A 15,901-nucleotide genomic window follows, 5' to 3' on the forward strand; every position below is an offset into this window, starting at 1 on the left:
AATGTTTAAGTAAAATTAAGAGTTAGCTTTATTTTTTGTAGCTAGTATAATGGGAAATGTCCATGATGTTGATAACAGTCCATATCTGGGAAACAAAGGATTTTGTTTATGGCATTTTTCCAAGTATTGCATTCTGACTCTGTTCCTTTTTTTCTTTTTATGTTTTAATTTTGTTTTCAGATCTTGAGTCAGATGACTGTGCGTCCATATACATCTTTAATGTAGACCAACCATCGTCCTCTGTGAATCAGCCCATTTGTATTCCGCGCCACGGACTGCAATCTCACTCCTCTCCCCTGACACCTCCTACAAGACTTCAGAGCCATAAGAACTATGAAGGCACGTGTGAGGTACCAGAGTCCAAATACAGTCCACTAGGTGGACCCAAACCCTTCGAGTGCCCCAGTATTCAAATTACATCGATCTCACCCAACTGTCATCAGGGGATCGAAGCCAGTGAAGATGAACTACACACAAATGGCACAGAAAATGACTATATGGAAAGGCCTTCACGGGACCATCTCTATCTTCCTCTTGAGCCATCATACAGGGAATCATCCCTTAGTCCAAGCCCTGCCAGCAGCATTTCATCCAGAAGTTGGTTTTCAGACGCTTCCTCTTGTGAATCCATTTCCCACGTTTATGATGATGTAGACTCAGAGCTAAATGAAGCAGCTGCTCGATTTACCCTTGGCTCTCCTTTGGCATCACCTGGTGGTTCTCCGAGAGGTCCCAGTGATGAATTATGGCAGCAGCCTTATGGATTTGGGCACTCCTTGTCACCTAGACAGTCTCCCTGTCATTCTCCTAGAACTAGTATTACAGATGAAAACTGGTTAAGCCCTAGACCAACATCAAGGCCCTCATCAAGACCTACATCCCCTTGTGGGAAACGACGACACTCCAGTGCTGAGATTTGCTATGCTGGTTCTCTCTCTCCTCACCATTCTCCAACTCCATCACCTGGCCATTCTCCCAGAGGAAGCATAACAGAAGACACGTGGCTAAACACTTCCATTCATAATGTACAAGGCCTTAATTCTGGCCTTTCACCATTTCAGTGTTGTACAGAGACTGATATTCCTCTAAAAACAAGAAAGACCTCAGAGGATCAGACCGCCACTTTGTCTGGAAAGGTCGATATCTGTCCTGAAGAGCAGGGTAACTTGTCATCATCCCTCGAAACTGCAGTAGATGATTGCTCTGGATCTCAGCACACCTTGAAAAAAGACTTGCCCGGAGACCAATTTCTTTCTGTTCCTTCACACTTTACTTGGAACAAACCGAAGCCTGGTCATACTCCTATATTTCGGTAAGTGATTACAAAGTCTTCCCCTCCTGTTTTTTCCCCTCCAATGCATCCTAAGTAGGCATTGTCCTTATATTTCAGTGATGCATTAAGACTTTACTTAAAGAAAACTTGTTGTAGGCAGGTAGATGTTATAATTAGGAAAAAATAAGTTGAGATACCAAATGCCCATCTTTTTCTTCTTTTAAAAGTACAGGAGATGCGTTGTAACATAGGATTAGTTTGTTTGTGTACTTGCACAGAGCCCAGCTGAATTAAATGTCTGCAGATTTTGTGCACGCTTTGCAGTTCCATCTATTCTGAGCGGTTGACATTTTAATATAGCCAGAGAAACCTGACTTACCTGATTTCATAGAACTGTGAGACCACAAAAGAGGTGGGGAGTTTATTTGCTTTTGTTTCTACTTGCTTCTTTGGGCTCATGTAATTCTAGAAATAGAATAAAGAAAAAAAATTGTATGCCATGCTGAAAATCATCCAGAAAGAATGGCTGTCTGGGCTGTCATTACAAGGTATTTCCAACATCCACCATAGAATTAAATAGCTCTTTTGTAGTTCTGTCATGTACTAGCAGGATGATCTGTGGAGGCTCAGAAGAGAGACCTGGTTTGATCGGGGTAATCAGAACTTCCCATTCCATTACTTTTTAGATGGACCAGTTCTATGATCTTTCCTGTCTTACAGCTTTTGGAGTCACTTTGCCAGTGCAGTAGGTAGAGTAGAAACAAGAGCTCCTTAAGCATTGCTGCTGGGTGGACAGATACTGTAATTACTTGTCACAGGATATCCATTTGATTTGTGAACCTTTTCCTCGTTCTACTAGGTTTTAAAAATAAGGGGTAGGAAGGTACTGGGAAGGAGAAGCCACTAGATTAATACCTGTAAAGCACAATTATCCATATGAAAAGCCATATTATAGATTTAAATGTCGGTGCTTCCATTCTATTCTGTATTGATTTTAAAATACTTTTGGTTAAAATAGTATAAGTCTGTCCATGGGCAGTGCTTAAGAGTTGCTCTTCAACAGTGTAGTAAATGAAGCAATTCCTCTTTTTAGGGGAGGTTGAGGGGTGGATAGGTTAGGATTCTTCACATGTATGCTCTATTTTGAAAAAGGCAAAGCTTAAATCTTGGTAGTTAATGATAAAATGTGGTGTTCTTATCATTGCAAAATTTTGTATAAATTCCTTAGAAGTTATCAACTAGCTTGTCTTGTTAATAGCTAAATATATTTAAACACTGCTTATTCAGCCATTTTGTCATTTTTTGCCTAATGGTATAACCACAGATTTTAATTTCTCTCCTCAGAATTGTATTGATTTTAGTAGGTGGAAGGCTTTTTTTTTTTCCCTCTTTTAATGTCCTTCTACGTAACTGTTGATGGATGTGAAATTTAACAGTAAAGCTGCTGGCTGGAAAAATCTCTTTTACCAGATCTGAAACTGCTGTGTTGACAGATACATTAACTGTCTTGAAATTTTTAGGGGTTTTAAGAATGTCTGTTAATAATAGGTGTTCTAATCTGTTACCAGAATCATTTCTTCAAACTAAAACAGTAACAACTGTTTTTCCTAATAGTGTATTTTGGAATTGTATTGTATTTCTGTAGGATGCTAAGCAGTCCTAACTTGGCATTTTTGTTAGCTTGCAGGCTAACACAGTTCATAAAGGTGAGCATCACTGCAACGCTAAAGGTCATGAACATATAGACATGTGGAAGGATGGGATGTGGATCTACGGTTCTTTTGTGGGATGACCAAAGTAGTTTAAAAAAATAGATAATTCAGTTAAACCTGTTTCTTGTCATAGGGAGAACTGAGTAGAACTGAATAAAAAAGCAATTTCAATGTTTTCATTAAAAAGTAAAAATATTTTTTAAATGTCAAAATTTATTTAGAAGCTGGCACTGAAGAATTTCTGTAAATATAAAATGGGGAAACAGACAGAAGAAAAGGAAGAGTACACCTATACACAAGTAAACTAAATAAATCTATTAAGCTGTATACATTTGGTGCCAAAATGTCATCTGACTACTGAATTAGTGGAAATGGTTGCACTGGCAGCTGTATCCTCAGCAAAATGTTGAATTACTCAGCAGTTGTAGCTTGTTCCACAGGTGCTATGACAATGTGCATCTTCAGTATGTTAAACATTCCATTCTGTCATATAATATTTTATAATTTTGATTCTTATAATGCAGGGTAGCTAAGCTGACCCTAATGTTTTATGAATAGAAATGAAATGCAAGATAGCGACCAAAAGTGAGCATCCTAGTTGTCATAAAGAATTATACAATTGATATTTATATATTAATTTCCCAACAGTCAATAAAGATGCTGATTTTATTATTTTCTTGCACATTTGCTGTTAGAGCTTGAGTTGTAAGATTTCCAGAAAGTGAAAAAAAAAAATAAAATTAGAAAGTCTGTTTTACAGTACTTTTCTTACTTGAACAAGGGGAATAAAAAGAGTCTAGGAGTGACCTAGAAATCTCTACTGTGCAAGTAATATAACAACTTTGGTCAGAACTTGTCACTAAAAGTACAGTTCACAAGAGATCAGCAGCATTGTTGGTGCTAATGGTGGTTATGGTGTTCTGGAGTTAAGGACCATCACAGATATGGCCAGCAATGGTGTAGGTAACATGGAGGTTTTTTTAGAAGAGTGATCACTGATGATGCAATTGAAAATTGTGGGACTTCTGTTATTTTTGCTTATACATTTATTTTTTTGTTATCTTCTGCTTTAAACTTACGATTTTAATATGAATAACTAAGTTTTAGGTTCTGTAAAGTGGGTCTTGAGAATCTAATTTGTGTCTCAAGCAAATAGGGACTTCTTAGGGTAGTAAACTTAATGAGTCATTAATTTCTTTCTTTTTTTCTTTTTTAACCCTACAGTATTTGATGGGAATAAATTGTGCTTTTGTGTCTGGAAGATAACCGGACAATATTCATTAATGGTCAAAAATCTTAAAATTAAACCTAGTTTCTTTTACTTCCTTCATGGAATTCTTAGAGACTTTTACATTGATTACATTGATTTAAAAACTACTGGATAAATTGATGTGTGTCTTCAGACTGCTTTGTCATGAATTTAATTTGTAACACTGAGAAGTGATGGGGCATCAGGTAGTTTCTTTGTTCTAGTGGTGATGAACAAACAGGCTTTGACAGATGTATTTACAGCTCAGGAATCTTTGTAGTGATGGATATATAATGGCAACTTGAGTATTTTACTGTTGGAAACTAGGATTGCTGGCAATGTCACTTATTCTCTCAGAAAAAAAAATTAGTTTAAATATAGTGGTGGAATACTCAGAAAAGTTGCTTCTCTTGTCTGAATCCTTGTCTTGGAAGTCTGGAGAGTAGAGAGGAACAGTATTATGTAATATTTTTACCATAACTATTGGGACTTTGGTCTTAATTTTAAGAAGGAAAAATCTTTCAACATGAGTGGACTAGAGGCAAAGTTAGACTGCTAAGTATTTATCACCTTATTTTGATAAATAGAAATAACACCAGCTATGCTATGTTAGCAAAACTTTGAAGTGAAAATATTTGCAAATCGCTGACTTTGAAGATAAGGACCCACTTAAGTGAGACAAGCAAGAGAACTTTGAACCTCTTAGATTTTTAATAAGCAAGGCTATTGCTGTAATGTTTACACACCATTAATGAATCCAGAGAAATTCAGGTAGTGTTTCAGCGCCTTTTGCGCCGTACATGTTATCCAACTCTCCACTTTGTTCTGAAATGATAGAATATAAATTCTTACTTGGCAATATACTATATCAATACTCTGAAAGCATCATTAACTGTGGGTCTACTAGTAATAGAACTTGGTATTTTGAATGTAAACAGTATTAATAAAGTCTATTGATAAGCCACTGTGGCATCTGGAATGGCCCCAAAAATCTTGACTTCAGAAGTCTTCCACCAGGAGGACTTTGTTCTAGGCAGGGAAGAGCAACCACAGCAGTAGTTTGGCTCTAAGAGCATTCTTGAAAATCTTAGTATTGGACCATAGTTATTATTTGAGATTCTCAGGGGTTCGCTGTGTTGCAACACTGACTCGTCACAGGATACTCAGTGGGTTCATCTCTGCAAAAACTGAGATGAGATGTGGAATATCCCCACTGTATAGTCAGTGAGCTTTTTTCCTTATTATGTGTCGAGAGGACCTGTAAGTGGAAAATATTCATTTTTCTGCAACTAAGAATTAATAAAAGAATCACTCTAGGAGATCTAGGAATCTCAACCAACAAAGGAAACAAGAACTTTCACAAGTATCTGGAAATACTAGTGTGTGTCTCTCAAAGGTTATTACCAGAATTAGTGATTACAAAGAGGGAGGAACATTTTCATACAGAGTGGCTAAAATGAGTTCTTATATCAGGTCCACCTGTGTTCAAAAGCTTTCTAAGCAAGGAGTCCAGGAGAGCATTAGACTGAAGGTGAGCTGATGGCCGATGTGCTTCAGCTGAGAGATCAGCACTGGCAGTTTGTCTGCACAGAGCCCCAGCTGTTTGTGCAGTGCATTATCCAGGGACAGTGCAACAGCTGGAAGGTAACAGTGTTAAGTTTTTAACCGCCTTATTTTTAATGACTCTCACAGGCTTTGTTCTTCCTTCTGTCTCACGTATACTGCTATAGGGTCACAGCCAAGTGCAAATGGGCAGCCTTCTTTCTGGCCTAAGTTTCTTCCTGTGTGAGAGTGGCATAGTCAGACCAAGAGCCGGGCCCTGACTTCTGCAATCTGAATACTGAAGTCCTTATGGACACACTTGACTGTTTTTGTACTCAACATCATTGTTTCCTGTCAATTTTGTGTAGCCTTAATCAGTTCTGTTTTGGAGATAATGGTTGCAGAGGAAGAATCTGTTAAATTAATATTGATAAAACTATCACTAAAGTGATAACTTGAAATGTTGAGAATGCTACTGAAGGGTTCCTTCTTTACCTCTTAGTTCTCTTTAAGAGGTGCTATTCTCTGGAGCCTTTAGTCTTGGTATGATGTGAGTATGAGCTTTTGGAAGCTTGCATGAATCAGATTATAAAACTCCCCTGGTATTATTGGAAGAATATTTGTAGGTTTACAGATTGGTGCTGTTTCAACAGCATGTGAAGATTTGATTTATTGAAAGTATTAGAATATCTGTCACTCATTATTTCAATTTCCTGACATGTGATTTGGTGATTTACTAGTAGGTTACTGCATTGTTAATAAGATTTTTACTCACTTAAAGACAAAAAATTTAGAGAAACTTCTGTAAAAGACTGTCACAAGCTGTTGTAACAGTAATATGGCACTGAACCGGATAGAACTTAGTAATGAAACATGTGGGAATATCCACAAATGTGTTCCTCTCCCATCAAGACTGAAAAGTGAAGGGTTTAAGGAACAAAGGTTCTTAATTTTTTTAATCTTTTGTTCTAAAATAACTTTGAAAAAAAACTCACAGTGAGCGGCTAATGCAAATGCTGTCGTGCTATATGCTGTCCTGTCAGGACACAGGAATCTTTGTAACGCTAAATTCTTGCTTACTTGTGAAGCAGCTGAGCTGCTTATTCTTAAACATGTTCCAGGTATGTTAAGCGTAATGCACCACTAGGTTTTGAATTTGGCACGTTCTGCACTACCAGAAATCACTGACGTTCAGTGCACAGTTTACAACTGAGAACCATGGTGAGTTAAGTAGAAGTTTTACTGCTGCTCCTCAGCTAATAGTGTACACTGAGTAATATTTTCTTGAGAACGCGTCCTTAAATGCAGTAAAAGCTACAGCTTCTGACTTACTTTCCCATGTTCAGCATCTGCTACAAAAATAGCTTTGCTTCATATCAAAAAGTGTTCAGAACACATGCAAACATGTTACCCCTTGCCCTCCAAAGGCTGACATGGGTTTTCTCATTTGATATGGAATTCTGCATAGAATAAAAAAAACACTAAGAGTTTATAGACTGTATTCTCCTGGAGTTTCTATTTAGTGTCCAAGCTTGTGGGTTCATGTGACTTTAAGAAAATGACAGTGCTGGCTGGGAAGTTCCCACTCTCCTCCCTCCCCCTAGTTCTGTTTGAAGAAGGTCTACAAATAACTGGGACTCTGGTAAATTAATAGGATTAAAAAATTTACCTTTCAAAATGAACTAAAGTTAGATCACTGATTCAATTAAATGTGTATCTATATGGTATTTGTCTCGAAAAATTGTAAGGGTGATAAGGAAGCAGAAATACATAAAACTGATATCCCTACAGGGCAGAAAGGTACTTAACAGAGTACTCTAAAACTTTAAGAATCCACTGCTGTTGAGAAGTTGAGGTTTCTAGAGACAGCAAGAGAAATACTCAGAGAAACAACAGTTTGGGTATTCAACACCAAACTCAAAAGGGAAGCAGCTGTAACTCTCTAGCCAGCTATATCTAGAAGACATCTGTTTGATGCAGTACATCAAAGAGATGTACTCAGATGTACACAGAGATGTACACAGCTCAAAAGCTGTGCCATTTATTGGGAGATCTGTGTTTTGAAAGCTCTGCAATTTTTTGATGTTTTAGGCATCTGCACGTGCATAGTGCACTCGCTTACTCTCTCATACTGTTATTTTCTATTTGTTTTCAAAGAATGACAAAATCTTGAGACTTGATTATCTTCCCGTCTCTATATTTGTTCTAGTATGCCAAGTGTTTTTTCAGGAGCTAATGTTAGTCTGATACAGCTTGTGCCATATTTTTATTAGTTAATTGCAGGAGGAGTAAATCTCTCTGAGAGACTGTATGGAGGGTGGTCACAAGCAGCAAATACTTTTTTCTTGACCGCGTTTATCATTCAACTTTCAGTAAAAGCTCCCATTAATTGGTATGTAGCTTATGGTGCATTAACCAAGTTCTTTTAGGTACCATATCTGTTCACAGTGTATACCAACTATTTTGACATATAATATTTGGTTATACGGGGGATTAAAAGGTTTCCAGAAATACTAAATGAAAATAGTGTGCTGTGTTTCTTCTTGAATTCCTTTTAGTATCTTCTAATCCTGACGTTTTCTTTCCTTTTCAGACTGAAGACTTGAGTCCTTCTCCTTCAGTAGCTATAAAAGTGAATGCTAAGGTCTAGGTGATAGGCAGTAGTAGCATTTAGGTAGTACATCCTGGCCTGTGGTAAGTATCTCGAAGGACTGGGCTTATACTGCATTCCTGACACTTTCCTCTTTTATTGCTGATGTCACCAGTCCTCTCCTACCCAGTAAATACTATTGCTGTGGGAGGACCAATCATCAGATCTCCTTAGGGGGAGGAAGAAGCCTCTTTGCTGTACACTGAATGCTGGTGGAGATTATTTCTCATATTTCTGCCTTTCAGTAAGAAGAAAGGGAAATATTCTTCTTCCCATTGCTCTCAAAGGAGTGAAGATTTATGTTGTAGTGCCAGCTCTCTCCTGAAGTGCACAGTGCAGGTATCCATGAAAGAGCAGGTCAGTAGGCTTGGAGGTCATTCTCCTGTAGGAGGAGGCCAGCAAGCGGGGCTGGTTCTTCTCCCTCTTTTCCATTCCTAGTGACAGACATTTCTGCAGTAAAAGTATGGTGCTGCAGGCTGAGCCCAAGTCCCTCCAGATACTTGCTAAAGACAGATCCCTTTCCTTGTTTTTTTATTTGTTCAGTCCAAACATTTATCTTCTTTCTCACCTGAGGATATGGTTTTATACATCTTAGCTAAATTCTCCAGAAGGTATCATTTACCTTTTATAGGCCTGTGGCTATCCACGTTTGTGGAAATTTGCATGGATGGGGGAGGGTTTGCCTGACTTCCTGTAAAGTGGAAAGAGATGGATTTGAGCTTTCCCAGATGACAATACAAACTAATATTTGTCCATTACTTTAAAACCTAATTTACTTTTCCTGTTGGTCAGAGTAGGGTAGAACAAAACTATGTGAATAGAAGCTTATTTTTATTGTAAATATTCTTGTTTGGTAAACAATGCTATAAATGTTCACTTTTAAATGTTCATAATTTAATTTACTCCACTAGGTAATTACTGACTTGAATCTGATTGTTGATCTTTTTAGAATCTTAAGTCTCTAAATCTGTGCAGGTAAAAGGGTAGGTATGAAAACTTTGGTTTGAAGTTCTTCCATATTACTTCTAATAACTGCATTTTGTTTTTCCCTGGAGTGACTTTACTAATATGTAAAAGGATATATCTGTGGATAAGCTGAACATGTACTTTAGGTCTCTTTGTTGCCTGTTGCAGTAAGTCTTTATGCTTAGGTAGAACAACAAGCTTTTTAAAACTTCAGATGATCATATAGTGTTCATTTTAATGATAGTTAACAAAGTGCAGCACTTGCCAAACTTAGGAAAACAAAAACAACAAGTTGAAAGGTAATAATGCAGAGAGTTAAAACTTAATGACAAGCAGAAACTGAATTTATACTGTTCTCTCTAAACCACATTTGAACTTACTTCCTGATATACTTGAGGATAAAAAGTTAATATAAAGGCATTGTAGTAGCACTGGTAGTGTGAGGCTCGAGGTCATACAGTGCCTTTCTTTTGATTAGGTGTTGGAAAGAAGAAATTCCATTCTAACAACCCCAAAATAAATTGGGATTAATTGAAGACTTTAATGTACCAGCAACATTTTGGAATTTTCACGTAAGATTTTTAAGCTAGTAGGTATTCTTCTTTGGTTATCATTTGCTAGGAAAGTGATATCGTGTTTTACAGTGAAGGCTTTGTTTGTACTGTGGCCAGATGGCACAGTTCTTGTAATCAGTGTGCTCATCTTGATTGCAGCACATCTTCATTGCCACCTCTTGACTGGCCTTTACCAAGTCATTATGGGCAGTGTGAACTGAAAATAGAAGTCCAGCCTAAAACTCATCACAGAGCTCACTATGAAACAGAAGGAAGCCGAGGAGCAGTAAAAGCATCTACTGGAGGACACCCTGTAGTGAAGGTAGGAAGTCTGGCTTCTTTGAATAGAAGGTAATTTTTTAGCTACAGTTATTGATATTTACAATGCTGTGAATTGTTCCCTTGTGTGAAGCTTACAGTCTTTCCTGGGTAAGATTTTCTCCCTTAAATGGAACTAGTTCAATACAAAAGTTAGTTTTGGTTGCTAAAAAATTTAAAGTTTGCTACAATTACAATGCATGTCACAATTTTATGCTGTATGAAGTTTTGTGCCTGTGAAGGGGTTCACAGTGCAATAGTGTATTATTATTATTATTATTATTATTATTATTATTATTAAACACAAACTTTAAGGAGGAAGGACTGTGCATGGGGGCAGGTAAGAGAAGTCACCGTAATTAGTCGAAACTCTACTGAAATGTGGTAAAGCTTCATTTGAATCAGAAGTCTTCCTTTTGGTGTTGAAACAGCTTCTGAATACTATAAATGCCTCTTGTTCTTTTTATTTCTGTGAAATGGTACCCATAAATTCCTTTAACTTTCTCTTAAATGTTTGTAGTAAATTAAACTTGACTATTCTATTTCTTCAGCATAAAACAAAGATTCTTACTCAAAGTTTAATGTTTGCTATCTCCTTGAAAAGTAAGACATCACCTAGTTCCACTAGATTTGGACTACTTATCTGCAAGGGCAAGTAAAACTCCTTTCTTGCCTTTCTGTTTTTTGACATGGTTTCTGTTGTCTTAACGGAATCATGGGAGATTTATTGTCTCTTAGAACAGTTTTGATCAGCTTGAAGAAAATGCAGTAGTGCAGGCAGCAGTCCTCATCGCCACACAGAGCGTGGTGATACACTGACTGTTTCCATAAGTGGTACTCACTGACTGTTTCCATAAGTGGTACTTGCCCTTAACAGCTGCTTTAGCTGGGTTTTTATAGCTAATGCTATATGTTCCAAATGCTATGGCATCTAAAGTGTATTATTTAAATAGTTTGCAAACACTGTCCAATTATTGTTGAGCTCAGAATTAGATGTAAGATCCTGGCAAACTAGGCTTGGCTTTCATAAGAAAACTTTGGCATCATATTCTCTTTGAAGAGAAAGGTGTGTGGGTTTGGTGTTGTTGGAATAACTGTGTGCACAAGCTGTGACGTGCTCCTCTCTGAGCATTCTGGTGTGTACACAAATATCTTGCTTTATGCTGGGAAGACTTCTGGATTGGTTAGGGGTAGTCACTGATGTCTCCTTTAATACCCACAGTGTCAGCTGGCTCATGCAGCTTGGAAGGGAACCCATCCTCATACACTGAACATGGGGAAGATGAGGAACTGTGGGACTTCTTAGGATGCCTTGGTTATGTTTGCCACATCCTTGGGTGAAAGCAATGTCTCTCTGCTTATTCACCTCAATCTTGCTTAATGGTCTTTATCTTAACAGTTCCAGAATCTTTATAAAACAATAAGAAAAAAATCTGATTACATGAAGGTTACAGCAGGGTTTGTCTTTTCCTCCAAATCCAAGATATTTCCTGTTCTTTTCCAGTAAAATGATGGTCAGAGCTTCAGTCCTATATCTTTTGCTATAGCAACCTGTACATTAAAAATGTATTTGAAATAGTTAGCCTCTTCCAGTAGTTGGGAGTAACTCATTACTATTGGAGACCAGATGCAAAGTGCTAGTAGGATCGGCATAATCTGTCCCCATCCTTTCTCCTACTCATATGACAGATCTGTAGCCTATGTGACTTACACTAATGATTTTAAAAGCTATGTATTTGCACTGAAATTGTGAAATACCTCACTGTACAAGAATGCTATCTTAAAACCGAGGATAGAATTTAAGTGTCTGACAGTCTCATGCGTTGTACTAGGCCTCTCTAAATTAAAATGAGTACAAATGCAAATCAGTATTCTACTTTGCAATTTGGTCTCTTCCAGCTGAATTGGGAATTAATTGTTGTGTTTGATGGGAGAGAGGAAGTTGTTATGAAACAAAGCATTGATTCGTATTAACTTTTTACTCACTGCTGGGAAAAAAAGTATGCAAAGGGCCAAATTTGGTAAAGGTAAATACTAAATATCTGTAAGCAGACGTTAAATACAAATTGAAATATTTTCCAGTTGTAGTGGAAACCATGACACCAGTACTTCTGGAAGCTTATTACACAAATCCAGTTCACGATATGCATTACTGCTTGTTTCTGGCTTTTTTCTTTTCGGTGCTCTTAGCTTTAGACCAGTCACTTTCATGTGTGTGATCACTGCAGTAAAGCACTCAGCATTTTCCTGTGTTAAATAACTGTGTGTTAACCAATGTCAGAGATGAGAAAGAATGTGGATAAATAGAATAGAATATTTCAATTGGAAGAGACCTACAGCGGTTGTCAAGTCCAGCTGCCACATCTTTGGGTGCCGGAAGGCCTGTGTGCTTTTGCTTCTCACACAATTTGGTTTGCTTTTGAAAAAAATAAATTTTATAGAAAGCTGGAGTATTGAATTTCCAAACTGTGAAACCTCTGTAGTTCTGCACGTGCAGTTGATGTATTATTTAAAATAAAGATTTTTAAGATAGTACATAGCTTCAAGCCATTAATCTATTAGTGCATGTCATTAGTCTATTACTAATACTGTACCATACCTGTTGCTAGGACACTAAGCTTCTGACAAATTTGGCATCATCTGTTGTGAGTACATTTAATCAGCTTATTTCCAAATGGGAGGAAATCAAGTAAGTGGAGCATCATGCTTTGCTTTGTATGTCTCTCAACTTTAAGAAAACAAATTCTGCAATGGCAATCTCTTGCTTTCTAATGCAAAATGTTCTAACTAGCCGATACCTTTAATTTTAATCTCTGCTTTCTTGGGAGTATGTTCCAGTGAATTCATGTCATCTGGAACAGTTTCTTTTACCTTGGTAGAGAATCTGCATGATAAGGCTGACAGTTTTCACGGGGAAGGAATAAGTAATTTAGCAGAATGGTTTGCAAGGAGAAAGGTGGCATGTTGAACTTTTGTCATCTGAATTATGTGCAAATTTTGTAGTGCATTGCTCAGAGACAATTGCCTCTGAGCACTGTCTACATTTACCATTCTAATTCATAGGTTAGAGTAGGAACTTAACCCATCTACAAAGCCTTTTAAACAAGTAGCTGTCACATTTCATACAACTCTAAGTGAAAAATCATCATTGCTTGAATTTCCCACCCTTCCCCCACATCAAATTGTACATAAATAATGTTTACACTTCAAATTTGCTAGAATGAGCTTTTACTTCTACCTAAACGGGTTAAGGTTCTTCATGAGACTTCACTTGGATAATGCCTATTATCAAAACCAGAAAAGCCTTTTAGAGCAGGTGGCACATGATAAAGATCTCTCAGGGATAGTTTGGGGGTTTTTTACTTTTATATCTTAGCTTCCTCATCTAAAATGAATTTTTCTTTTTTGAACAAGAAAACTAGTTTTATATATTGTGTTCCTGCTCCTCATGTCAATTTCTGCCATTTTCTGAGCTGAAGTATTTTAAATTTAATGATAACTTTTGGTAGTAAGTTCTGTAAGCTGTGTTGTGCACACCAAGAAGTATTTCCATTTTATCTTTTATCCCATTGCTAGGGAAGGTGGTGATCTACATGGCAGTCATCTTGCTAACCATATAATGTGATGTACTCAGGGACTGTTGAGCTCACAGCTACTTGTTAGCGCCGTTCTGTGTGCGAGGAGTATCTGTCCTGTGGCCATTCAGCACTGTGGGAGTCAGTTAGAGACAGGGGTAATTGGTTCTAAAATAGATGGTGTATCTGTAACAGACACTATATAGAATCCACTTATGGCCCATGTATGCAAGATAAACTTGGAGCAGTGGTAGCTATTAAGAATTTGCCTGAAGTGTCTTTTTACTGTACTGTGAAAGATTTAAGGATTCATCAGTTCCTCTGCCATAAGCAAAATTATTTCTGTAGCTGGTTCCACAGTAACAGAGGAGGGGAAGCATCATGTAATCCATATGGACAACTCAGCAGTACTACAGCTGAAGAAAAGTGTAAGATCAGAACTGAAAGAAATACTAAATCTAAGCTAGTTTGTTTGGATGGCTGTGCACTGCTGGTCGATGACAAGGAAACAGTCATCTGCTGTGTGAGGGATTCAATGTCAGCTCTGTTTAAGGTGATTGCAGAGCTTGAAGTAATGACTGAAGAGCTGCAGTGGAAGAGAAAGTAAACTAATTGAGCTGAAAAACTACTTAGAAAATTCTGAAACAGGTATGTTTCTCAAAAAGCCTGTCAAACTCCGCCTGAGTTCTGGTGGAAGAAACTATAAGCAACAAGAGAGGATGTAACAGCAATGTCAGAGATGAAAACAATAAATTAACGAAAGGACTGTCTAAATGAGTGTATGTTTCCTGGCCTATAATTCTGTGGCTGTCACCTTTTCCCAGGTGTTCTGGGGGGTCAATGCATGTAACTACTTGACTATCAGGTATAATATCAGAATTCTCTCTTTTTTCTATGCCCAATGAGTAGCACACTTATTCAGTGTTTTGTGACCCTTCCCATTTTTCCTGGCTTTCACTCTTTAATTTTCATTTTTGTCTTGAATTTACTCCTATTTTGTCCATAATCAGAAGGCAGGCTGTATCCCAGCTGTAGTTGCCTACTGTCGTTTGGTGACAGCAAACTGCCAATAAATACAGAAGGCAGAAGATAAGTATCAGTCTGTGTGAACTATGTAATGGGCTGCATTGGGAAAAACGTTGACCTTTGGATGAGATTCTAAAAATACATATCTTTCAAGAACAATTTGACGACTATTTAGGCATCTTCTGCTTCAGAATCTCATTCTCGAGGAGAAAAGACAACGCAGAAAGAATCATGTCTTGTCGATACCACCTAAGGAGTCTTTCTGCTGTGCCTTTTGCAACCGGACTTGTCTATCTCGCATTGGCCTGTTTAGCCACCAGCACGCTTGTAGCAAATGTGGGTAGAGCCCTTCCCAAATCTTCATTGGCAAAGCCTGGCCATGATGCTTCAGAATCACCAAAATAGATAGCAAAAGCCGTATTGATGCATCTACTATGTTTGAATGCTCAATCTAGAAAATGCAGTAATTGGTATGAAAAACAGTAAAAATGACACACTGGATGACAGTCATCTGCTTTTTGTATTATATGTTTACTAATTTTTTTTCTAAATTAAAACCAATTTATGGGGTTTCTTTTACAGCTTACGTGGGAATAACGTATTCCTGTCCCAGAAATGCTTGTCCAAAAACTGTTCATAGCATAATTAGCATTTGGAGTTGGTATTTCAGGAATAGCAGTCTTTCCCCCCCCCCCCAGCCCCCTGCGTGTTTGGTAAAGGTTTTTTGTTTTGTGTTTTGTTTTTTTTCTTTTCCAAGAGTGTAGTAGGGCAAAGTGCAGATGGACAGTGTGATGACCAGTTACATGTGATTGGCAATTCTGCGCTGTGTAAAGTTGGACTATTAGTCTAACACTATTTTAGCTATTAAATTATATCCTTTTTTGCATTGCGTAGAACTAGACAGGAACAAGCTAAAATACTCTTCAGAAATGCCTGAAATCAGTATTTAAAACGCTTTCAATCCTGTCTGCAGGCAGTGAGTGTGTAGAAGTGTGAGATTTCAGAAATAGAAATCCAAGTGTTTATACCTTGAAGA

The 15,901-nt window shown here is 37.6% G+C and overlaps 1 protein-coding gene across 4 annotated transcripts in view; it reads left to right on the forward strand.

Annotated features, from left to right (window-relative positions):
- NFATC3 (nuclear factor of activated T-cells 3) overlaps positions 1 to 15,901 on the forward strand; it is a 64,629-nt gene that overhangs the window by 15,453 nt on the left and 33,275 nt on the right. For all 4 annotated transcript variants that reach the window (XM_017824437.1, XM_017824438.1, XM_017824435.1 and 1 more), the window contains exons 2-3: positions 181 to 1,312; positions 10,106 to 10,268. In XM_017824437.1, the coding sequence (XP_017679926.1) occupies positions 181 to 1,312; positions 10,106 to 10,268 (1,295 nt within the window). The remainder of the gene's footprint in view (positions 1 to 180; positions 1,313 to 10,105; positions 10,269 to 15,901) is intronic.

The sequence above is a fragment of the Lepidothrix coronata genome, unplaced genomic scaffold, assembly GCF_001604755.1.
Source record: "Lepidothrix coronata isolate B3197 unplaced genomic scaffold, Lepidothrix_coronata-1.0 Scaffold110, whole genome shotgun sequence".
Lineage (NCBI taxonomy): Eukaryota > Metazoa > Chordata > Aves > Passeriformes > Pipridae > Lepidothrix > Lepidothrix coronata.